A 25,815-nucleotide genomic window follows, 5' to 3' on the forward strand; every position below is an offset into this window, starting at 1 on the left:
TCTGATGGGTAATATCACAATTCTTTTGGAGGAATTCTCTTCTTCATCATATGCTTTGAATGTGATCTTTTTCTGGGGATCAACTGCATCTTCAGAATAACCTAGAGCATGGACAAGACTCAATGAGAAAATGTTTAAGCCAACTCCCCCATCTATTAGCACATGTTTAACAAGCATTCTATGAATGAGGAATTCAATTTGCAAGGAATCAATGGTTGAACATGAAGGAGATGGGCTTTGAATATGATCCTCTAAAATAGGTTTGATGGCCATTATGGATATCCCTTGGGGAACTTCATCCTTGTGTGTATTGTTTAGTAAGGATGCTATGGAAGGTTCTTGCAAGTTTTTAAGAGGTGTAGGAATAGATGGCTTTGGAGAGTCAATTTTCTTATGGGGAGATGAGCCATTGCTAGACATAGGTGTGTGATTTTGATCTTCCTCAGCAAAATCCCTTAGGGATCTCTTTAAGAGTTGCATAAAAGAGCCACCTTTCTTTGGAGATGCATTTGAATCCTTGTGAGGTTTTGACATAGTTGGAGTTTGATTTTGGATTTGTTTGATTTCTCTGATATGATGACCTATTATGTCTTCTTCTTTTATTTTTCTTTGGTATGTCATGTTTCTATGATCTTCAGCTATTCCGAATGTTTTTGTTTCCATTGCAAGGATTCGATTGTCTAAAAGGTGTTTCTATAAGTGACCAACTATCAAGGTAGATATGATAGAATGATATGGCACGCAAAGATAATTCAAGTATTTGTAAGTTTGTAAGTTTTTCAATCTTAGTTTTGGAGTGCCAATTATGTGATTTTTTCTTATTACCAAGTTCAATAGGAATGATATATCCTATGATAGAGAACGAGGTTAATTTGATCAAGCATTATAGTTTCATGATAAAGGATGATAGATCTTGATGAGAAACTATGTTTGACCGATCAATTTATCAAAGAAAAAGTGATGTGGCACTTTAAGATGTTAGATCTTGAACTTGTTGGAGGTGAATACTTGAGAACCTTTAGCGTGTCTAGTCTTGAATCTATTTTGACAGAAGATAACCTGACTGAATGACACAAGAAGATGATCTAGTCTCTATGTTTAACTATCTAAGAAATGGGTTGTTTTTGTTTTCTGATTTTGGTGCAGTTTACAAGAAACACTAACAAAATGACTAAAAACACTGCTAAACTTATCGAGAACACTGCTATACTGACTAGAAATGTTGCTATATGGACCATAAACATTGCTATATGGACCAAAAATACTGACAAATTAACTGAGAACACTGCTATACTGACCAGAAATGCTAACAAACTGACCAAAAACACTGCTATACTAACCAAAAATGCTGCTATATGGACCAGAAACGTTGACAAACTGACTAGAAACGCTGACAAATTGATCGAGAATGCTACTATACTGACCAGGAACGCTGCTATACTGACCAAAAATGCTGATAAAACAACCAGGAACACTGAGGAACATACTAGAAATGCTATTTTGTAGTGCAGTGACTCTAAAGTTCAAAACACTGATGTTTAGACTCAGCAAATTGGGTGTTTGAAGTTAGGAGATTGTTGTTTTGACCTAACTTTTTGATTTTCAGACTCAGAAAACTAAAATTTAGACCTAGCAAGTGAAAAATAGGAGATCTAGTTTTGAAACATGAGAAATTTGATAATCAACCCAAAAGATCTGTTGTTTAGACCAAGAGAACTGACATTTAGACTAGAAGAGCTAACGTTTAGACCAAGAGAGCTAACGTTTAGACCAAAAGAGCTGACATTTAGACCAAGAGAGCTAATATTTAGACCAATTGAGCTGACATTAGACCAAGAGAGCTGACGTTTAAACTAGAAGAGCTGACGTTTATACCAAGAGAGATGACGTTTAGACAAAGAGTGTCGACATTTAGACCAAGAACTCTAAAGCTTAAACTAGTGATGTTAGAACTTAGACAATGGTTATTTGGACCCCAAGAGTTAATGTGTAGAATGAGAAAATTGATGTTTATACCTAGAAAGCTCAACCTTGGAGAGTTAATGTTGAAATATAAGAAAGCTAACATTCATACCAAGAGAGCTTATGTTTGGACCGTGAGAGTGACTGTTTGGACCAAAAGCATGACTATTTGGACCGTGAGAGCTACTGTTTGGACCATGAGAGCTACTGTTTGGACTGAAAATGCAACTATTTGGATTTTAACTATGACTGTTTGGACTGAAAGAGCTAATGTTTGGAGTGAAAGTGCAACTATTTGGACTATAAGTGCGATTGTTTGGACCGAAAGACCTAATCTGCCGTGAAACTTGTAAATTTTACAATTTGAAGTTTGAGTTTGCAATTTTTATTGTATTTCAATGGATGCTATCTTGACTTGACTTACAAACACAAAATTCAGATTGTATTTTTGTCCCAAAGGACACATAAAGTGCATGTTGAAGAAGCTTTAAAGAAAGTCCAAGTTTTCATAGGTTTTGAACAATTGAAAACACATCATTGAGTCTATCCTAAGGAGATTGGCCTCATTATTATTTCTTAGCCCACGCTTGGTACCCTATCAGCTCACAAAGCCTTGTCACCCCCTAAAGGACACCTGTGTTTTTGCCTTTACGAGAGCTAGTGGAGTCCCATTATGAGCCTAGCAATAAGGTCTCAAAAGGGGAGTTCGCACATACACTCAAGAGGGACATATGGTGAGTATCTTAAGGAGAGATTCTTCCCACTCCATGCACTAAGAATTTAATAATGTTCGGAGGTAAACCAGGTAGATTCTAATTTTAATTGGAACTAGTAAGGGATCCATTCGGTGCGTCGGGGTATAAACTCAATTAAGAGGTCTCCCAGCCTTGAAAACCAAGGTTTGATATACCCAAAGGTACGAAGGAGAGCTATTCCGGAGCACTTCCATTGACTTGATTTTTATCAAATCACATTTATTCTATAGTGGGTTGGAGTACTTGGCATTAGCCGTTCCCACTTGGGTTGTTCCCCTCTCCCCAACATTAATGGCTTTGGCCTTATAGGCTCCTCGGGAGGGAAGGATCACTAAAGATATGTACTATTGAAAGAAAAAGATGAGTCTAGCTTTTTGATCACCTAAGAAAGGTGAGAACGTACTCACCTATCATCAAAACACATAAGACATGTTTGTTGATTTCCATTGTAACTAGTCTATGTGCCTAATTTAACAAATATAAGTGCAAAATCCTACGGTTGCAAACAAAGTTAGTAGTTTATATTGCATTCTTTGATGGAAAAATGGTTTATGCCTTCGGTCTCTCACAACGAAATGAGTACCTGCAAAACCAACAATCTACAAATTAGGTTCAGGAAAATGATAGTACAGAAGTAGAAATAAGAAATACAAAATACAACATTTGAAAAATCAATAAAAAACTGAAAAACACTATCCAATTGACCAAGATCGCCATCATATGTGCCAAGAATGCTGCCAAATAGACCCAAAACACTATTCTGCACACTAGAAACGCTATTATGCACACCAAAAATGTTGTTAAACCGAATGAAAATGTTATCAAATATAGTAGAAATGTTGTAGAACATACCCAAAATGCTAAGGTATAGATTGAAAAATACTAAAATAGAGAAAAACATAAAAGAAAGAGTTAAAGAATCTCCCATAAACACTATTTTAAGTGTCGAGATGCTATAATAGAGACCAAGAATGCAATTTGGGAGCCCGAGAGAGCTAATTTGCACACTGAAAGAGCTAATCAACCTGTTAATGAAATTTCCTACAAGAAAACTTGTTAAAGGTCAAAGGGGCTAGGCCCCACAGTGGGTGCCAAAATGTCGTGTGTGTGAAGTAGGGTACTTGCAGCTACAACACAAACACTCAATAGATCATTACAAGCATGGTTAGCAAATTAAAAATGAATGAAAGATAAACCATGACAAAGCGACCTATCACCTCTTAAGAGATGCCATTGTGGATTTGCTCTCAGATTTGGATAAGCAATCCCAGTAACCTGACTACACCTAGACGTAGGATTTAAAATGATAATATGCAAGCTAGATGAGATTGATTATGCTAGATTGATCCAAGAGGCTAAATAAGCTAATGATATGCATGATTAAGCTATGATGATAATGCAATTAAGCTAGAATAGATATTGATTAAGCTACACGATTCAACAGTTATTCTAGAAAAAGATCAAATTAAGCTAGATCTAAGATGCATTTGCCTATAATAACAATGCTTAAATGATATGATAGAATGGATATGCCTATAGTAACAATGCCTAAATTGATATGAGATGGGATCCTTTGTGCTCCAAAATGGGGGATATTTATAGGATTTCCAAGGCCAAGGATGAGGTGGCATGAATCAACAATCAAGATTGAGTTTGAAGATATCAAGGGTGAAATTGGAGGAGGTTGGAAAAGAGGTTGGAGGGAGGGACACTTGTCATCTCTGTGGTGACAAGTGTCAAGGAATCTTTCTCACAAGAGGGCAAGTGTCTAAGGGAGGATACATGTGGCAAAAGTGCCATGTGTCTCAAGGGGAGAATATCCAACCCATAGGAGGTTAGGATGTCCAAGATTGGATAGGTTAGTTAAACCTAGGATTAGGTGGAATGGGTTAGGCTAGAGGGTGGTTAGGTTAGGTGGTTAGAAGATAGGGGGCATGTGGGGAATTTGAATTTAAAAATTCAAATAATAGGAAAAGTCTAATTAACTTTCAACAAACTCATAAAATGATTTGTTTTAATTAACTAGGGGATTAGAAGAAATGAATTTAATGGGGGGGATTAATCAATTTAGATTAATTAATCAAAGGGGACTATTGAAATGAACCTATTAAATAAATCCTTAGATTTATTAATAAGTAGATGAATGGGAGAATTTAATCAAATTGCTAATGAATTCAATTAAATTGGGAAGGGGGATTAATTAAATAATTACTTATTTAATTAATTATATTTAGAACATTTTTTAGGTGTATACACTTAGATGTAACTTCAATAAAAGGATTAGGATCCTCAGTCACTGGGCCAATATCCAAAGGGGAGTTGGGATGTGAAGATTCAGCGAAGAAAGAATTCAGCTAACCCATCTTTTCCTAAGATGACCCCATGTCCACAATAAAATTAAAATTTATCTCCGCAGATATAATGGGAGTAGGGGATCCCACAATAATCTTATCTCGTCCGAAGGGAAGGAAATATCCTCTAGGACAAGACATTCTAGGGGAGGGACCCCAAAAGGAACAATGTTCGAATCTTTAACCATCATCTCCCCCTGCGAAATCTGACATTCCTCACTTTGAATACCAAAAGCGGTTGACGCATGAGGCTGTGAACTCAATATCTCGGGCACGAGGGGCCTATCCATTGAAGGAGCCAACTCAGAGGATTTTTTCTTCCAATCATTTTTGGTTTGTATCTTGACAGGGTAGTCCCTAACCCAATGACCAACCTTCTTACAATGGAAGAAAACAAAAGGAATTGATTCATATTCCACTTTTTGAACCCATTTGCCAATCTTTGAGTTGAAAGTGATTTCCTAGAGAAGGTCTATTGATTGTTTAATATTCACACAAATGCGAGCATAGACTAGTCTTCATTTGGCTACCATCATTGGGTCTAGAGATAGAAACTCACCAAACCAAGCAGCCAACCCAAAAAGATTTCCTTGTTCCAATATTCCAAAGGGAGACCCGGCAAGCGAACCCAACTGGGGGTCTCATTGCACTGCCAATCCTTTGGAATGAAATGAGGTTCCCACTTCTTCAGAGCCAAAGAGGATGTACCCAACATCCATGGACCTCCTACTAAGAAGGATTTTAAATTTTCATCACAGTTAAAGGAAAAATAATAAAAACCATTTACCATCACAGTAACTTCAATTTTGCCCTTTCCTTTCCATTTTTGAGCAACCTAGGCATGAATAGTTTCAATATTAGGCCTTAGCCCCACAAATTTACCCACCAAGACAAATACCATATTGGCTAGGTTTTTATCCATAATATAGTCCAAAATAAAAATCGAACGCAAACCAGAAATAGGATCCGTTCTATGAGAAACAAGAGAAAATGACTTACGTTTTGGATGAGAACCAAACAAAGATGACCATTTCTTATTGTAGTCACGTGTAGAAGAAGAGTCCAAATGACTGGTAAAAACACTCAGACCCTAAAAAACACGTGAGCTGTCGATACTGCCAGACAAAGCATCGTTATGGCATGTTGGAAAGCGCAGAGTACTTCCATCCCAAGACTCACTACGACCCCCATCATCTTTTCCATCTGCATCCTCTTCTCCCAAGACATTCCCCGTGCTTCCTCTGCCATTTTCTCCCTCACTGCACTTTCCCACCCGCTGCACATTCAAATTTTCTTCCTTTGCCATCTCTTTCGATCTGAATAGTTTTGTTATAACTCTTAAATTTTGTTATTAAAAAATATTTTAATTTTCTTGAAAATTTAGATTGTTACTTTTATTATTTTATTTAGATTGTATTTTAAAATAATTTTGAACTTAAGAATTTTTATTTATTTTTATTGCTGTAAAAACTCTTTTAAAATTAAATTATTATTTTTGTATTAATAGTTATTGTGAATATTTTAAAAGAAGATTCTTTTTTTTTTGGAAGGATATCTTTATCCATGACATTCTTATATTTTTCAAATATAACATGCTTTTTTTTTAATTAATAAAATAATATAACATAGTTTTTTAACATTGATAAAGTATTTACAATTTAAAAATAAAAAATTTAACGTAAAATAAATAAATCACTAAATTTGTTTATATATAAAATACAATAGACTTCAATTTAAATTAAATGGATTTTTTATTTACAGAGCTTTTTCATTGATTTTTTGAGTGTAATATGCTTCTCGGTGTAAAAAAGTCAATATTATTATCAATTACATCTACATAATTAGAATTTTCCTCTAAGTTTCTCAATATTTTCATAATCATGTGTATAACAAGACTTAATTAAAAATTAGAGTTTTGTCTAAGAAAGTGATCTTTTCTACAACTATACATGGACACAAACTTGATTAAAGATTGTGATTGAATAATTTAATCAATAAAACATGCCCTTGTCTAGATTGCATTATGAACCTACAACCTTAATGCAACCTTAATTCAAAGGATAATATATAAGACAAATTAAAATCAAATGAAATTTACCTCTTTCCTCAAGAAACTCCATTAGTAAGATATACCTAATACACATGACTATATGTAACATAGAGGAATCAACAATCTTCTATGCAATTAAATTAAAACATGTTTAGATTATAGTAGTCTTTAGAAATTTTGAAGGTTAATCCAACTCATTTTTATCAAACTTGTAAGTTGTAATAGCAATAAAAAAGATAATAGCAATATTTATATAAATAAATTGTTGATAGTCAAAGCTTTGATGGGCCCTTCAGATATTATCTCCCTTTGTCTTATCCTCACCCATAATGCATGAAAATAAAAGCCTCTTTGTCTTATCCTTTGTTGTTAAATCATCCTCAAACCCCACTTTAACAATCAATTCACATTGCGTTTTAAAAGAAACAAGCTTACCAATGATCTAATATGTGTAGTTAAATAATATAATAATTCAATTTCTCACTAATTTACTTCAATTATATAATATTAATATATATCATTTTATAATATTATTATAAAAAAAATTAATTTAATTTTTTTAAAGATAGGAATAAATGTTTTTCTCAGTTTTAAGATAACATTTTTCTCATCAATAAAGGGACATAGTGATGCTATTTATATTAATATTTAAAAAAACAACTTTTAACAAAACATTAGAAAAGTTTGAGAATTTATAAACTAAAGGCAGAGATTGAACCAACTTGATCATCTTGACATCATAGTCGAATGCCAATCCATGCTAGACAAAAACCAAAATCAAATGAGAAGTCTATGAAATATATTATCAAGTTTTTTCTAAAACCTTAAAAACCCTAACCTCCATCCAAAAATTCTAGAGAAGATAAACTAGAACTTGAAACACCTATATTATGGAGCACGAGATGAGAATGAGCGATCTAAATTCCCATGGCTTGAACCAGAAGAGGGAGACTCCATTACTTGTCCTGAATGACCCTAACTAAAAATGGCAAGAACCTCTTTGATAAACCGGACCTAAGGAGTACACGAGAAGCGGATGGCAACTTTAGGAGGTTCTAAACCTAATTCTTCCATAATTTCTTTGAGCTTGACCACCCAAGAAGTTACTTTTTCTTCAAATATGGTTAGAGGGACATCATTACCTTCCAAGTAATTCTTAATCCATCCTTGATCATAAATCTTAGAAAAATGAAAAATATTTTGTAAGAAGTGTGCATTTTAATTTATCCCAAATTGTTTTGACTAGAATGGCTTCTCATCCTCAATATAGAGGATGGGAAAATGAGCAGGTGGTTTCCCATTTCTAATTGTTACCATATAGTCCATTGGTAGAGGAATTGTCAAATTTTCATCATTGTTTCTCATTACCCTGCTTAGGTCCCCCAACAAGGTTGCCTTGAAGACTCTCCTACTAAGGGCCTTTGTCTTTTCCTTGGAAATACCCGTGTGAAGGAGTGTTTCTATGAAGAGCACTAGGATCTCCATGTTAACTCTATATTTCTCCTAAAATCCTTCTAACTTCCATAATAATCATCGAATGATCTAAATTCAACACTTCCTTTAGGCACCTATCCTTTATTTTCCCAAGAAATCCATTTTCCTTTTAGAGGCAACCAGATAGATAGGGGAGTCCATCACACCTTCTTCACATTAAGGGCCCAGTTCAGACAATCTACAACCATCTTCAACGCTTCGAGAAAAACTGTTTAAATGAATGAGGATAAAAGGTAATGAAATTAGCTTGTGAAGGAAGCCACAGTCGTCTTAATCCCACTATTTATTTGTACCACCAATTTTGTGTTATTAATGCCATCAAACGTCCACAAAAACTGCCTACTTGACTAAAGTTTGAACTCTTGGCTCCAAAAAGATCTTGTTTGCCAAAAATAGAAAGTCAAAAGGAAAAAAATAAGATCACTCTTTTATGCCCGATCCAAAGTTGATAAGGCTTCAATCCCAACAAAAAATTCTTTGTAAGGAGAAGAATCTCTAATCTGCAAAACATAGTTAATTAGTCTCTACCTTAATATAGGTTATAAAATCTTATGGGATTCTCTACCTAGGGGATACAAAGAAGAAATCATTACTGTAAACAAATATGTCCTTCACCTAGCTCTCAACTATCACTGATCAAATTTGAAGGATTTAATGAAATTAGACCTTCTCATATCTATTATCATTGTCTAAAGAGGGATTTGAAAAGGCAATTCAAAATTCGTAGTTGAAAGGAAATATTTCCTTCACCCTGCTATCAACACTTAACAAATCAAATGTATTGCATTAAATGAGATTATTCCTTTCTCATAATGTTAGTGATGTTTTCTTGACAGAATCTCCTTGGTAATCCTGCCTTGAAATTTCTTTTAATAGGGTTTTATTTTTTTTCCTTTTTATTCATTGTTGCCCAAAATGGTAATCGCATGCATCCCAATAACCTACCATGTACTTTAGTTATGATGTTGAAGCACTTTCACAATGAGAATTTAAATTTTTTGTAATGAGACAATATGGATTATCCTCAATTCCATCTTTGAGCTTACTCTTAGCAAGGAGTAGATCATGGAATAATACTCCCCTCTTCTTTAATTTTTATCCTCCATATTTTGAGATTTTTGATATTGTAACAATAAATTTCTAATTTTTGAACAAGAACAAGATCCTACAATACAACCTTTGAATCCCAACTTCTTAAAGTGGCTTATTTGAAATTATTTCTGCCTCACTAATATGTTGGTTATTGATTCTATCTATCCCCATATTTTCCTATTCATTAGCAAAAAAATTTACTTCTTTGTAAACATGATTTAATGTAAATTATTGAAAAGACTTTAACAACTCCAAAGCTCTTCCTAAAATATAACTTATCTTCCAATTTGGAGGGGCCCCCATTCTAAGAGCATTAATGATAATTATTGAATCACCTTCAATTCCCACCTCACTTAAACCTAATTCTATGCAAATAACCAGTCCTTCAATTGCTGCTTTAAATTTTTCTATAGTGTTTGTATCTAATTCTATGCGTTTGGATTGCTTAGCTACTGCCACTCCCTCTTAGGAATGAATGATACAACTTTCTCCTGAGATATTAGGAGTTCCATGAGAGGACCCATCAAAATTCATTTTATACCACCCAAACTCCAAAGGAGTCCATGAACTTTGGTTTCTAGAATTCTTAGAATATTCTCCCCCTTGCCCAACAAATGAAGGAATTTTTAACCCAGACCAATTATCCTTCATCTTATTATCCCAACTAGTTGGCTGGGATTTATTAGACCCAAATATGGTAATTATATTGTTTACTACTACCACAATTGCAGCTTCAATCATGTTTATAAGGGTCTTCCAAGCCATCCCCCCCCCCACCTTGAAACTTCTTTTTTCTTCTTTCTTTCCACAGTTCCCATATAAGTATTGAAGGAGAAAAAATACACATAGAGCGAAATAAACTTGAAGAGTAAAGAGTAGGCCAACTTGTAAACATACTTACTACATCGTTTGGGAGTGCAAAAAACTAGCCTAATCTGACACATAACCATTGCCAATAGCTATTAGAAAAGGGTCAGGTCAATAAAATATTATCTATAAATGCTTCATTACGCTCACATAAGACACAAATTGAGGTACCTGCAAAACCTATCTTTCTAAACCATTGTATTATTATAATTATACCCTATAGGGTTGTCTAAGCAAAGTAACCTACCTTGGGAAGACATATTTTGTCCTGGTGCCAGGGTGAACTCACAATATTGGTTCCCACTTTTTGACCAACTTTGACACTTAGATGAACATTTTGCAAAAAAACCTTCACTTTTTGACACCTATAACTTTTAAACCATTAAGAATTTGAAGATGATGTAAACTAGTGATTTGTAACATCTTTTTTTGTAGATCTTAAATATAATTTTTACAAAATTTTTTGAATAAAATTTTATTAATTTTTCCATCTCCCTCAAGAGTAGTTTTTTACAACAAACAACATTTTTTAAGAGTGATGTGCATCCCGAAACGTATAACCTTTTTTTCCTATATATGATAAAAACTTATCTTTGTTAAATTTTGGTTTGTAACATCAATACCCAGGGCATGCAATTGGTTTGATAGTGATATGTTGAATATTTTTTATTATATTAATTTTTGAAGTCCAACTAATTATAATTTAGATATAGGTGTACATTTGAACACATAACTTGTTCTATATATATCAAAATTCAGTTTAATTTTTTTTGTTAGAAAGAAGACATCAATATCTAGTGCATAGATATTTTTCAGAATTTTTTTGAATTAGTTTACTATTTTTCCCAATGCATTGAACAAACAAGTTCATGTTCGGTGAAAAACCTATATTCATAAAAAATAAAATAAAAATATATAATTAATTAAATATATTAAAAATTATACTATTTGGAAAGCTTATAATAACGACTAAATCCTTAAGAAAACAAAACTTCTAAATGAGTTCGTTTGACCCCTCAAAAGATAATGTAAAATTGGTTTTTTATCAACATTTTATAGATGCAAAGGAGACTCCATTGCAAGTATGATTTAGAAGTAGAGAAGTTCTATCCAAGAAATTTTGATCTAAGAGCCTTTGACCTAACTCTCTTCAATTAATTACTTCAAATGGGACCTCTTCAAGCTTAAATCATTATATTTTCTAAAAAATGTATGATATCAGCGAAAATCAGGATGTACCAAAAAGTGGGAACCAGCTTTGTGAGTTCAACACCCATCAAAATTTAATTGAGATCTTTGTTTTCTAAAAATGTTGATTCTTTATTATTTGAAATTTCTGATTCTCTATAACCATCTTTTGCATTATAGTTTCCTGAATTTTCCCTTGGCCAAATCACAGAATTTGATTCAACACTAATTGAAATTGATTTGTTTTGTAGGATCTCCATTAATTTCTTTAGTTCTTCTCTATTAATAGGGAGGTCATAAAAAAAGTTGCATCTCCAACCCAAAGAAGATTCTTCTCCTAAAAAAATAATATAATCCCTAACATGAGTGCCCCAGAGGCTATCACTAATAGTCTTAATATTAGTGACATCCATTAGTTTGTCTAAGGCTGGATATCACCCCTAGGAATCAGAGCGAAAAAGAGCCTTGATACCATCCCTTATATTCGATGAGATCTAATTTATTATTATTTCTCTACATTTTAATTAAAAATTCCATACACTTGAACCTTTTGGTGGATCTTAAGACCTAAAGATCCCTTTCAGGCTCAAATCATCTAAATATTTCCTTTTTAGAATTCTGGCCCATTTCAAATTGAAGTCCTTATATAAAGTTTTCAAATGATTTTTGCTCCTAGAGATTTATTCTACCAAAGACGATTCCTCAAACCAACACCCCCCAAATTTTTGGACCTACCAATGTTTTCCCCAAGTGAGCAAAGCTATTTTATTTTTATCAAACATTCTGTACCAATTATAGGTTCTCATTTTCTTAAGTAACTTAGAATTCACTCTTATATAGAGAGATAAGAAAGACATTAGATGGATAGGTAGAGAAGAAAGAACTGCTTTTAACATAGTTACTCTACCTGCCTAGGATATTTATTTTGTCTTGCAAGGATCCATATTTTGTCCATTATTTCATCTATTAGGTCCCAAAATTTGGATGATCGTGAACCCTTCTCTAAAGGCAAACCTAAATAAGAGAAAGGGAGTTTCCCTCTCCAAAATCCCAAAAGAGACAAGATCTCATGCTCAATCAATGGTTTGAATTAAAGAAGAAAACTTTTAATTTGAGTTGGTTTACCTACTGACCAGAAGATTTGGAGTAGCTTCTGAGAATTTTCCTAAATTTTATTGCTTCCCTCTTGTCATCCTACCCAAAGAGAATTGTATCATTTGCAAATTATTGATGAGTGACAACTTCAACTGCATTTGTACTCTTAATCCCTCTAAGAACTCCATCCTATTGATCTTTGATTACTGACCTACCTAATGCTTTTGCCATTAGTATAAATAGGAAAGGAGAAATAGGATCCCCCTGATGAAGAACTTTGCAGGTTTCAAAAAAATCTATTGGAGATCCATTGAAAAGGACAAAAAATCAAGGAGTAGAAATACTTTAGAAGAATAGCTTAATCCATTCTTTCAAAAACTTGAAAGCTTCTAAACATTTACATTGGAACCTCCAATCCACTTTATCGTATTCCTTCCAAATATCTAGTTTGATCAACATGCTTAGTTTCTTGTTAACTTAAATTGAATGGATAACTTCTTGGGAAATGATTACCCCATCAAGGATTGATCTTCCTAGAATGGATAAAACTTTGGGCAAAATCTTATAGATGGTATTGTATAGGTAGAAAGGTCTGAATTCATCGAACTTTAAAGCCTTTTATTTATTTGGGATTAAAGAAATAAAAGTATTGTTGTTTTCCTTTAAGAATATTCCCGAATTCCCCACTACCTCTAATGCCTTTGTCATTTAAGATCCAAGAAAATGCCAACACTTTTGAAAGAAGCTAGTAGGAAATCCATCTAGGCCTTCAGATTTATCAGGATGCAGTTTCTTAAGAGCTATTTCCACTTCCTAGAAAGAGAATTTTGTATTTATCATTTTGTTTTTCTCCTTTGAAATCAATCTCAAAATGCTAATCAGAACATCTTTTTGTGAGGATGGATCTGAACCTTCTGAATTATTTAAGATTTTAGAGAAGTAGGACAATGTTTGTCTTTATATTTCCTCTGGATCCTCTATCATTTTACACTGCTCATCCTTAATCTTTAGAATTTTATGAATTGTTCTTCTCTACTTAATACTATTATTGAAAAAAAATTAATTCCTATCTCCCTTTGCAAGCCAAATTTCTCTAGACTTTTGTCTCCAAAAAAAATATTCCTTAGCCAAGACCTCTTCATATTGGTTAAGAAGCTCCTTCTCTTTCAAAAAATTGTTTTTATCCATTCCCTACCAAATAACTTCATTATTTAGAGAATCCAATTCCCCTACAAATTTTGATTTAACTGAAAAATATTTCGGAATTTTTCCCTATTCCATTTTAAGAGCTTCTTCTTTATAGATTTCAGCTTGGATACAAAGCAATATAATTTAGATCCCACACATTGAAATTCCTTCCACCAAATTTCAACCATCTTAAAGAATCTCGGATACTTCATCCACATTTTCTCAAAATTAAGTTTTTTCTCTCCCAAAATATTGAGCTATATAGGGAAATGATTTGAGCCCGAAGAAGGTAAAATTTGTGATTTAAACAAAAAAGGAAAAGTGGAAAGATATCCTCTAAAGAAGAACCTATCCAATTTTTCAGCAATGTTGTTGAATGCTAACCTTCTATTAGTCCATGTGAAAGAGCCATTCTCTGATTCTATTTCCATTAAGTTATTTCTAGCTACCCAACTCTTGAAGTCTAATTGAGATTGAGATTCTCTTTGAATACCCCCACTCTTCTCTAAGAGGTAAATAATTGCATGGAAGTCACTTCCTAGGACTATTTTTTCCAAAGGGGCTGAATGAAGAACCTTTTCCAAGTCCCTCCATAATTCTAACCTCTCGTTGTTGTAAACTAGCCCATAAAAATTGATAATTATTATGTTAACATCCCCATTGAGCTTATTTCTATGGGAACCTCCAATCTAATTTCTCTTGCATGTTGTTTTCGTAAAGGATACTCTTCTTGGATTCCAAAAGAGATCCAAACAACTTGAGGAGCCAACTTCTTCAACAAAGTCAACTTCCCATACTCCTAATTTCCTTTTAAATGATGTCATTTGTTCTCCGTCCAACTTGGTTTCTTGTAGAAAAACTATATCCACTTTTAAATTTTTTATACAACGCTTTACCCAACATTGTTTGTTAGGGGCATTTAATCTCCTAACATTCCATTAAAAAAATTTCATTGATCCAAGGGGAAGGCTTTCCTCAATCCCATTCTCAATAGTGTTGAAATTTTCTGCTGATCTTTTTCTTCACAATCTAATTTTTTGAGTTCTATCAATGATTTCCTTCCTCTCCTACTACTAGGAGATGGACCACAATTTGGTTTTATCTTAATTTGAATATTTTCTTGTAGACCCAAGGAGATTTTATCTTTAGGGAATTCAATATCCTCTAATTTCTCTATTTCCTCCTTTAATATTCCAATGTCTTCCTCCTCTGGCTCAAGTCAAGATTTACAATTTTTTGAATAAGAGTTTTTTTTCCAAACTAAAATTTTTCATTGTCTATACATTGATTGTTATAAATGCCAAAAAAAACACAAACAAATGTTAACTCCAAATAGACTGGAGAGCCCTCCTCAATAGAATCAATCACCTCCAGATCCTCAGAGGAGAGGGTCTGAGTTTTCGAAAGAGTTTCACCATCCCCTAAAGAATTTATGATCTTCTTTTCGAGGTATGGAGTAGAAGAGGACTATAATCAATCCTCCTCAATGAGTCTAAAGATGATAGCATTCCAAACTTATTCACTGGCACCGATTGTGAGCCTTTCACATTTTTCTGACACTATATTGTTAAGGACCTTCTTCTGACTAAAATAAGACTTTGGGCTATTGATGCTTTTGAATTTGACCCATTGCCTAACTTATTTTTTCTGCTTATTTGAACTACCCTTTGGCCTCCCTCTTTTGTCTTTAAGAGGGGTGGAAAAATCTTCACCTAACTCCCTCAAACCATTTACTTTAGGTCAAGGGATAATTCCACTAACAAATTGAAGGTTTTTCTCTATCAAGTATAAAATAGGCTTTACTGAGACTTGCTCAACCTTTTTCTGAATTCTTGACCTTATGTTTGTCTTTGGAATTCTTCTTTCTACATCCTCTATTTGAGGCAATCTCCATTTCTCAAAGTGATCCATTTCCAAGCCTTGAATACCAATTTTTAAGAAAAAAATTCTACTTTGTCGAAGAGAAAATTCTTTTTTCATCACAAACCCCTTCTTTACATAAGTCATTACTTTCTTGCATTTAGACTCAATCATCTCTTGTTCTTTGCTAAATCCTCTCAATCTTAGAAGGTAATTTTAGATTTTAGATAGATTACCCTACTACTTTCCCTGATAATCATCTCCAACCCTATATCCAAATTCCTGCCAAATTAATTCCCACCAATATAATTTTAATGGAATTGACAAATAAGAATACAACCAAGCTTATTCGATACTGATCTTACAAAGGGATATCTTTCTATTTCATCCAACCATTCGAATTAGAACAAGTAAATTTTTATTTATACTTTATATCTTAGTAGCTTCTACTATCTAAAGATGAAGATTTTGATATTCTATCCATTAATCTTCCCGTAACAATTGATCTACTATCTCCTCTAAGATTCTATATTGAACTTCCTCATACCAAGATTGGACAAAAGCCTCTAAGATTGTTGGGGAAACAATCTCCTCTAGAATCTCAAAAATCCTCAAAATCCTTAGAGAAGATTCTATAGGAGAACAAGGAGAAGAAATCTCAAGGAAGTGTTCTAAAGCTTCAAACCTATTCTCCATGAATAGACAAGGATTGGAAAATGAGATAACAATTAGGTTTGAATTAGAGTGAACTAAACTACTAGAACTATTGATGTTCAAAAATAAAGAATAAATATGATCAGGGAAGTGGCATATACCACAAACTGAGGAAGGTTCTTCAAAAAACAACTTTTGGGACCAACCACCGTTTTTTGAATTTATCCACAGAGAGGAGGGGAAATCTCTAGTTGCATCCATTAGGAAGCATAATTTGACTGGGAGGTTTGGATTATCAAAAATTATGAGATCACTTTTTATGAAAATTCCTAATTTATTACCAATCGCCTCTAGAATCTCAATCTCCCTATACTCAAGTAGAAGGAGCTATGAAGTTGAATCCAAATGGGGATAAATTTAATAGAGGCTGAATAGAGGTTAAAGTTCGGATACTAGATTTCATATGAAGACCTGAGAAATTATAGAACCACTATTTGATTCTCAAAACAACATCTCTATGTTATTTATATTGAAAAAGTGACACAAAAAAACCATTCCCTTGATCTATTATAAACACCTCTAAAACTCAACTCAATTTCTCTAATACCCATTGAAATAAAATAAAAAACTATCAATAGAGGTTTTCCAGTCCTTATAAATTAGTGCTCGTTGATGAAAGTCTTGAACTCGAGGGGAGATGGAAGATTCTGAAAATGTAATACTCAATTCTCTATTATTTTCCCCATTCCCAACTTCAAGTTCTTTTCCTTTTGACAAGTTAGTTGAATCCATCTGGAATTTTGCATAAGAGCTATTATCCTCCTCTGCTTCTTCTTCTTTAGTAATTTCTTTTGCGAATGAGAAAGGACTATTTTTCTACTCCTTTTTCTTCTGCTTGTTCCTTGGAAGAACCAAAATGCTTAGGAGCCCATATCTTATGATTCTAAGTTTTGTAAGAATGATTTTGTTGTGGGAACATGTTTCCAAATCTTGAGCCCATGGAGCTACCCCCAACCCTGAATCTATATTGAGGGAAAGATAGAGAGTTATGAGAAATTGGAACATTGTTAAGGAAGGATGGATGAAAGGAAAAGTTTTCAGGTCTCCCAAACGTACTAGAATTGGGGGGAAAACAATTACTCAATAGTGGATCTAAAAAGGGCATGTTCTTCCATCCATGTGATGACCTCAAAGCTTCATTTCTTGTCTTGTAGATATCCCAATGATCAGCTCACCAAGCTTTCTTTGGCAAGGGATGATTCACTCCTTCTAACTTTTCTTTCTCCCTGGCATGAGGAATTATTTCCATGCTGCTTTAGAGTTCTTCTATTAAAAGATTGTCTTTGATGATGCTCTAGACAAAAACGAAATTGATGTTCTTGCCCTAACTAAGTGAGCTCCTTCCTAGAATCTTGAGAACACCCCACAAATCTTGAACCATCTCTTCTCTAAACCGATCTCCATGCTCTGCTCCAAGCTCCACTATGAGATGCCATGCTTGACATTTTATTTTTTTCAGTTGTAAGATATGGAAAATATCATAAATAGTTTTTAAAGATGAATTTAGAAACTTTCTTTATTCAACTCTTTTTTCTAGGAAAGATATTCTTATAATAACAATTTATTAAATAATATTTAATAGAAATAAAAAGTATGTACTTATAACTTTAAAAATTTGATAATTAATATAAAATAGAAGTGAATTAGAAAATCCAAACCAATTTAATCATTTAAGCTTTCCATTACCGATCTCCTGTCTCAATGACTCCAGGCTGTTAGTTTCCATTTACGATGCCAATCCTTCCATTCCCTTCTCATTCTCTTCTCCCACCTGCAAATCACACCAATTGTGTTTCAAAGTTTCAAACCCTGGCGATCGTGAGTTTTATTATTTTCATTCAACATCTTCCGCAATTAAACATCGCATGCACCCTTCTCTGAAATCCCGTGCCATTGGATTCCCTTCTGCCAACTGCAATTCTTACTTTAGTGTTGGAATTTGGCTCGAAAGCCTGGCGATCCTGATCTTTAGGTTCAGTCAAGATCGGTTGTGGAAAAAGATTGTGCAATAAAACTAAATCCACACATGCATTCCGTTGTGCCACCTGTAGATTGTTCCATTTGTGTTGGAATTTGGTTCGAAACGCTGGCGATCAGGATTTGGCTGGAATTGTTCAGTTTTATCTTTGGTTGTGGAAAAAGACTCTGCAATTAAAGCTAATAAAAAGGAAATGAGTTTGAACTAATATAATTTAAAGCAAAATCTCTCACACTGCCCGAAACCGCAAATTGCGGAGAAACAAAGCCTCTCCACAATATCGAGTTCCGTTTCAGTCATTTTTTTCACCAGATTTTGTCTTTTTTTCGTTTTAATTTCAAACCAGACTTTTTAACTCTGTCATGTTTGCATTAGTGTTTCAATTTGATGGCCGTAAGGTTGTATCTATGATTAAAATTTATATTTTCAATTATTTTGATATATATTTAACTTATATATGTATTTATTTATAATAGAAGTTTTATTATTTGTTTAAGAAATTTTAGGTCAAGGAATTTTATGTATTGTTATGATAGGAGAAAGGTATTTCTAATCTAGAAAATTAAATTGTAATAGATAGTTATTTATGATATGAAAGTTTAAAGGTAATTTGATTTAAATTATTAATCTGATTTTGGAAAATATTTTTTAAAGCAAGTTAAAGATAAAATTAAGAATTCAAATATTTGTATAAAAGATCTCAATTATATTAAATTAAAAAAAATTAAATTGTTTTATATTTTGTCATATTAGGTAAAGTTGTAAGTGAGATCAAGTTATTAAGAGTCATTACAAATTTTTTTTGTGAAAACCCTATAAAATATAAATCATGAATAGCTATTTTAGAGCTGAAAATCTCAAAAAATACCTTTCTCATTGCTATTAAAAGTTTGAAATTAATGGTTCCACATTGAACGTTCTTATTGTTATAAAATGTAAAAGTTATAAATTAACTGTCTCACATTTAAATCTTCTTGTCCCACATCTCAAGTGCCTTCTCTATTATAAAATATGAACGTTCTTAATTTTTAATAGTCCCACGTCTCAAGTGCCTTCTCTATTATGACATCATGTTAAAAAACAGTTAAATTGTTTCATCTTTTTTTGTCCGGCATGATATTTAACATCTGTTCTGAAATCATATAGAAAATAGTTAAACTATCTCGATCTTTTATTATGTCGGGAATTGCATTTAAGAGAATAAGATGTCATATCAAGTACCTCAGAATAAGATGTCATCTCAAGCACCTCATAATAAGATGTCATCTCAAGTACCTTATTTGTTCTTACAGCATTACATTTAAACCATTAAGATGTCATCTCAAGTGTCTTATATGTTCTACATCTTATCTTTACAAAGATTGACATCATCTTATGACACAAATTGAAACATGGATTAGTATAAAGAACATTGAACAAATAGAATAAATTATTTTTATAATTTATATTTAATAAACACAAAACTATATTCCACTATAAAATATTTAGATTACAAAAATAACTAAATTAAAACATCTATATCCTAAAACTATATTCTTAACTACCCTATTTAAAAAATAATAATTAAAATATCTTTTACTTAAAACCAATAACCAACAAAATACAGAACAATTTTGTTAATACACTTTAAGCCCGTAAACTAGATAATTACTCTTTGAACCTTTAAAACCTAAACCACCACCTTTTACTTAAACCGGTCTCACATGTGTTCTTTAGAAATGAATTACCTTATTTTGATAGTTTTTACGCACAAATGCCGCCTACCGATTAGAAAATTAGCTGCTCTTCGTCAAAGTGCAGGGAAAGCTTGGGCCAATTTTCTCTAATGCCATTCCCTAGTTTACACCACAGTTGTTGGCGTAAACAGTAAGCTAATTTTCCAATGGGGGATTTTTAGGGAATCTAAATAATAAATAAATGCACATACCCACAAATGAAAAGCGGCACGCCAGTAATTCAGATCAGTATGGAATGATAGTATACATAGAAGGGGAGATTCAGGGCCTTTTCCATTATTCTCACGTTTGAGCTGAGATCGCCGTCCAATTTGTTCTTTCGGTTTTCAAGTAGGTATCTTTCAGCAAATGGATTCATCTGTGCTACCGGGCTTTAGATTCAATCCAAGTGAAGGAGAGCTCGTATTTGAGTATTTGAAGCGGAAAAACTGTGGCATTAAGGAAACATTGGATGTGATTCCTGAGGTGGATGTTTACAAATGCGAGCCTTGGGAGTTGCCAGGTCAAGAATCTAAACTGTATTTGTATATTTACCCATCGATTTGAAAATGCTTGTAATATGTTATGATAGATTTGCATAAGGGCTGTGATTAAGGGTAGGACAACTGGGTTATGGCTTCCAATCATGCCGGTGACTCCATGATATGCCTTGACTGCTTGTAAATCATGTCGGTGACTCCATGATAACTCTGTGTGGGAATGGCCCTAACCGTTCATTAACCAATCAAATAAATAGCAAACGTTAGATAAAACCGTCAAAATAAGTTTATTTCTTAGGATAGATATGTCTGCCTTAAAGTGTTTTCTTCTGGCATCTTAGTCGATAATATGCTCATTAAATTAGTCATCCTGGTTTATGTTATAATCTGCTTATTGAATCAGTCATCTTGATTTGTGGGATAGTCTGCCAATTAAATTTGTCATCCTGGTCGGTGGCCTAATCCTGATGATTAAATCAGGATCCTGTGTTGTGGGATAGTTTGTTGATTAAATTAGATGGTTTCATATGTGGCCATTCAAATCAGGTTTTGTGAATGCAGTGGCCTCTTAATAGCAACAACCTCTTAGTACTCTGTCAAGTGTTTGCGAATGGAATGTCAACCTTCGATTTTGAATGTCAATCTTGTAAGTAATACTTGAATAAGACATGCGGCGGCCTCTTGATAGTTACGACCTCTTAGTTTTCTGTCAAGAGTGAGATTTACAGCTGAATTTTGTAGTTAGGACATTACAGTTTTTTGTTGGAAACAGGTGTTGTAATATATATTCTAAGGGTTTAGGACACAAAAGTTTTTATGTCGGTTGATGAGGATGACAGTCCTTAATGTTCTTTGTATTTCGTATCTGGATACAGATTAGTTGGAAATCGATTGTATCTGGATATATATAGGGTTTATCTTAGTTGGGTACATTTCTAATTTAATTCTTTTGTTTATGAATTTTTGGCTTTAACCTTGTACCCTCGTATCTGTTAAAAAGCTGGAGGTCATTTTCATTCCTTTACGCTATTGTTGTTGTTTGTATTTTTGAGTTTATTGACTGATTCTCACATTGGTAGACATTAATTTAATTTCTAAACTGATTAAGTTACAGAACGGGTTTATGAAATTCCTTGACTGTTTCGTTTAGAATTAATTTCAGAAAAATGGATTGACTGCTGATCTATTTCAACGTGCTATATGACATGTATATTGCATGAGGTGACTTCTGAGTTAGTACCACTTTCAATGTTAGGAAGGCTTAAAAAGACCTGCAATATGGCTCAATTGGAGCAGTCTTAATCAGCTTTATGTGAGAAAACTATCGGTAGATCAGACCTCTAAATGCCTCATAGATTTGAACAGCTTTTCTAATATCAATCCAAAATTTAGCAGAGCTTCATATTGTAACATTATTATCATCCTTATATCTAGCCCATGATGAGATGAAAATATTCTCCGAAGAGCTCTAAAATTTCTGTAATATGTGGAAATAAATTTCATCTATTGCTCTCCTGTCCATGGCGAGATTTGTAGTTTCCACTGTAAGGCAATGACTTCCATAGTGCCTAATGTTTACTGAATTCAGATGCTGCATATGATGATCATGCTTTCCTTAGAGGAAAAAAACTTTGCGATAAATAGCGATGATTCACTAGTTTAGAGTATCAAATGAATTTTTATGAAGTAGTATATAATGGCTTGTGCTTGAAATGAGTCTTTTGCAATTTTGCAGACAGATCTTTTCTGCCGAAGTGTAACGAACAGTGGTTCTTTTTTAGTCCTTGCGATTGGAAGTATCGCGGTGGTTCAGTTGATAACATTGCTACTGAAGCTGGCTATTGGAAGATCACAGGAAGCTACCACACAGTTCACTCTCAGTCAATTTTAACAGGAGTAAGGAACACTCTAAGTTTCTATAAGGGCAGACCTCCACATGGAGAAAAAACTGAATGGATAATGCATGAATACCATATTGATGAAAATGAATTCAAGACAGGACCTGCTTTACAGGTATTATTCTGACTAATTTACTGGAGAGTCCAGGCTTACAAAGTTCAGAATAATTTCCATAAAGAAATTCTAGAAAAACCATGACAAAACATAAATATCCATTAACCTTAAATTATTTTTACTAACATTTTTCTATACCTGCATTTATTGACATTAACTTAATAAATAGATACATAGAAATGCATGTTCGCATACCTCTCTCATGCTTTGTCATACATTGACTTAATTACATAGAAATGTGATCATTTAAAATAAAAATGAACTTAATGTATACAGTTTCAATCAAATCCAGAAACTGTATATATTAACTCAATGGATTGTGAAAATATGATAGTTTAGAAAAATCAACTTTTGATGCATAAATGCCATGTTGGTAAAAATGAGTGCAAGGCAGGACCATGTGTTCAGCATCTTTTTTGATCATGTGTTCAGCATCTTTTTTGATTGATAGGGTTCAATTGAATGTTGTTATTGTAATGGATTTTCCCATCATAAGAAAAAGGCTTACAAAGATCTGGTCTAAACAATTATTTTCTTATTCTTAAGATATTTGTCAATCATTGGGCAGGGCTGTTCATGATAAGTAGCAATGTGATTCATGAACATCTTGCTTTTTTAAGTCCAATTTTTTTCAATCTTTTTTTAAAATCTTTGTAGGAATGCATGTTGAGTTGATGATGTTGGTGATATAAATAGGTGAATATCAGTGTTTTTCTATACCTTATAGTTAAACTATATGCTTTTTGAGAATGATAATATTAATCTTATATGTATATTTAAACATGAAAAGTATACATATAGAAGTTCCAAAGTAGCCTTCGGCAGTAATAGAAGTGCTAGTGTTAAATGAATTTAGGTAGAAACATGCGTAAGAAGGATATGGTATGAATTCATTTTGCACTTTCATATGATTTAAAATTGCCTTGGCTATTACTTATTAAAATGTTGGCCACTCTTGTACACTTGAACTTTGGCTGTTTTTTTTTGATATTTTCATTGCGAAGCTCATAGCCCAAGCATTTTGAATGTACAATCTTATATGTGGCCGGATTGTTTCGTTCTTTTAACGAAGAGGAAATAAATAATTGACATTATGACATACTTCTCATAAATCCCATTATGTTCATTCTTTCTCATGCCAAAGCAACATAAATTTCTTATGTTATTGGTGACCTTGTTTGAATTCTAAGATTCACTTCTCTGGAAAAATAGGCAATAACATATTTCTACGAAGGCTGTTTTGTTAATATTCCCCAACAAGCTTAAGTTGCCTTGAATTCCTCTATGATTTACTTTGAGTGTTGCACTTTTACCTTCTTTTTCAGATGGTAAACGGGTAAGGAGAAAATAAGGATGGTTTGCTTAGTCCTCTAATAAAGTTTGTATTGTCAAATGAATCACTTACAATAAAAGGTTGTTTTTGTCAATCTCTCACAAACACCAATTGTCAATCTCTTGCTTGAATAACTGGAACTTCGGTCTTTAAAAGGGTCTCAAGGAATAAGAAAATGCTGTATTGTTTATTTTCACATAAGCCAAAGCAACTTTGGATTTCTGAAATGGTGTCAGTTTTTTTATCTCATTTCCCTCTACTAAATGGCAGACAGGAATAGACAGAAATTCATTAATTGATGTCTACCCCTAGTCTTATAATGAGATCACATAATTGAGTCAACTGTTTAATATTGAGAATCATAATATTTTTTAATTACTTTGAACATGTTAATACTGTTGATATTTATTATCATTATTAGCAATTTGTAAAGCTACTGTTGGTCCTAATTTTCTTCTGTTCTGCAGAGTGCTTTTGTATTATGCCATGTTCTCAGAAGGTACGAACTTCCTGCAAAAAGTGGTGGATTAAAAAATACAGAAATTGAGAAGTTTGATTCATCGCCTAAAAGTAGAATTCCTTCCTGTGCTGAAGACAAGTCTGAAGATGGGTCTAAAATTGGTTCGATGCCAAATGGTTTAAGATCAAATTCCGAGTTTGGATGGCTTCCACCATACAACAATGATTTTCCTCAAGCTCCAGCTGATATAAGCTTTACTAGGCCTGAAGCTACATATGGATATTTGACTGGTGAAGAAATGGATGAGTATATTGAACAAACAGAGATCATAGAGGAAATTCTGCAGGCATGTCTGGATTCCCAGAATTCTAATGTGGATCATTCTTTCCCTCAGGATAGCGATGCTGACATCTTGAATGGTGACTATATAGAACTTAATGATTTTGAGAATTGTGATTCTTCTCTTTTATTTGAGAGTGAATTCAACAATGGTCGTCCTGGAGATTTGGGAGAGAGATTCTAAATTAGATTTTAGTGGTTTTTTTGGGTAACTTTGGTAGATAGTAATTTCTATATTTTTAAGTATTTTAGTTGCTATGCATAAAACTGCAAGTCTATCTTTATTATGAGCTCTATAAAGAGTTCCTTGTTGTCCAGTCTGCAAATTATAATGAATGAGGAAGACCTCTATATAAAGGAATGATGTAATTGCTGTTTTGAATTAGTAAAAGATGTTTATTTTTGTGTGAAATCAAATTGTGTTTGTTGATGTGATTTCTCTGTTATAGCAAACAGTGTTTGCTGTTGCGAATTCTCTTTTTGCTATAACAGCCTATAGTTATTTATTGTGTATTTCAAAATCTTCAATTATGAGTTCACAGTCGAGCATTGCATAGTTATCAGCAAGATGTGTCATCTGAAGGTACACCCAAAATAAGAGTTCGCATAAGGCTACATAAGATGGAAGCTTCAGCAGGACCAAATGAAAAATATGTAATAATCGCAGACACCCATGTTGGAAACCGATACATCACTGCCTGCAACCTGCAGTTTTTATTTTGTTTCATAGTTTCTAGTTTGCACTTAGTAATTCATTCAATAAACTTCAGCATGTCATAGTTTCTAGTTTGGAAAGAAAACCGTCCTTTATTAATTAATTTCAATGTCAAGACAATGTTGTATTGAGCATTGATTATATAA

General features: G+C 33.2%; 1 protein-coding gene across 1 annotated transcript; it reads left to right on the forward strand.

Annotated features, from left to right (window-relative positions):
• The first annotated feature begins 20,371 nt into the window (after positions 1–20,371).
• On the forward strand, positions 20,372–25,360 carry LOC131038876 (NAC domain-containing protein 71-like). The gene is made up of 3 exons (XM_057971431.2): positions 20,372–20,832; positions 22,545–22,822; positions 24,623–25,360. The coding sequence occupies exons 1-3, from the start codon at positions 20,679–20,681 to the stop codon at positions 25,136–25,138; spliced, it is 948 nt and encodes a 315-aa protein (XP_057827414.1). The 5' UTR covers positions 20,372–20,678; the 3' UTR covers positions 25,139–25,360.
• The last annotated feature ends 455 nt before the right edge of the window (positions 25,361–25,815 follow it).

The sequence above is a fragment of the Cryptomeria japonica genome, chromosome 9 (assembly GCF_030272615.1).
Source record: "Cryptomeria japonica chromosome 9, Sugi_1.0, whole genome shotgun sequence".
NCBI lineage: Eukaryota > Viridiplantae > Streptophyta > Pinopsida > Cupressales > Cupressaceae > Cryptomeria > Cryptomeria japonica.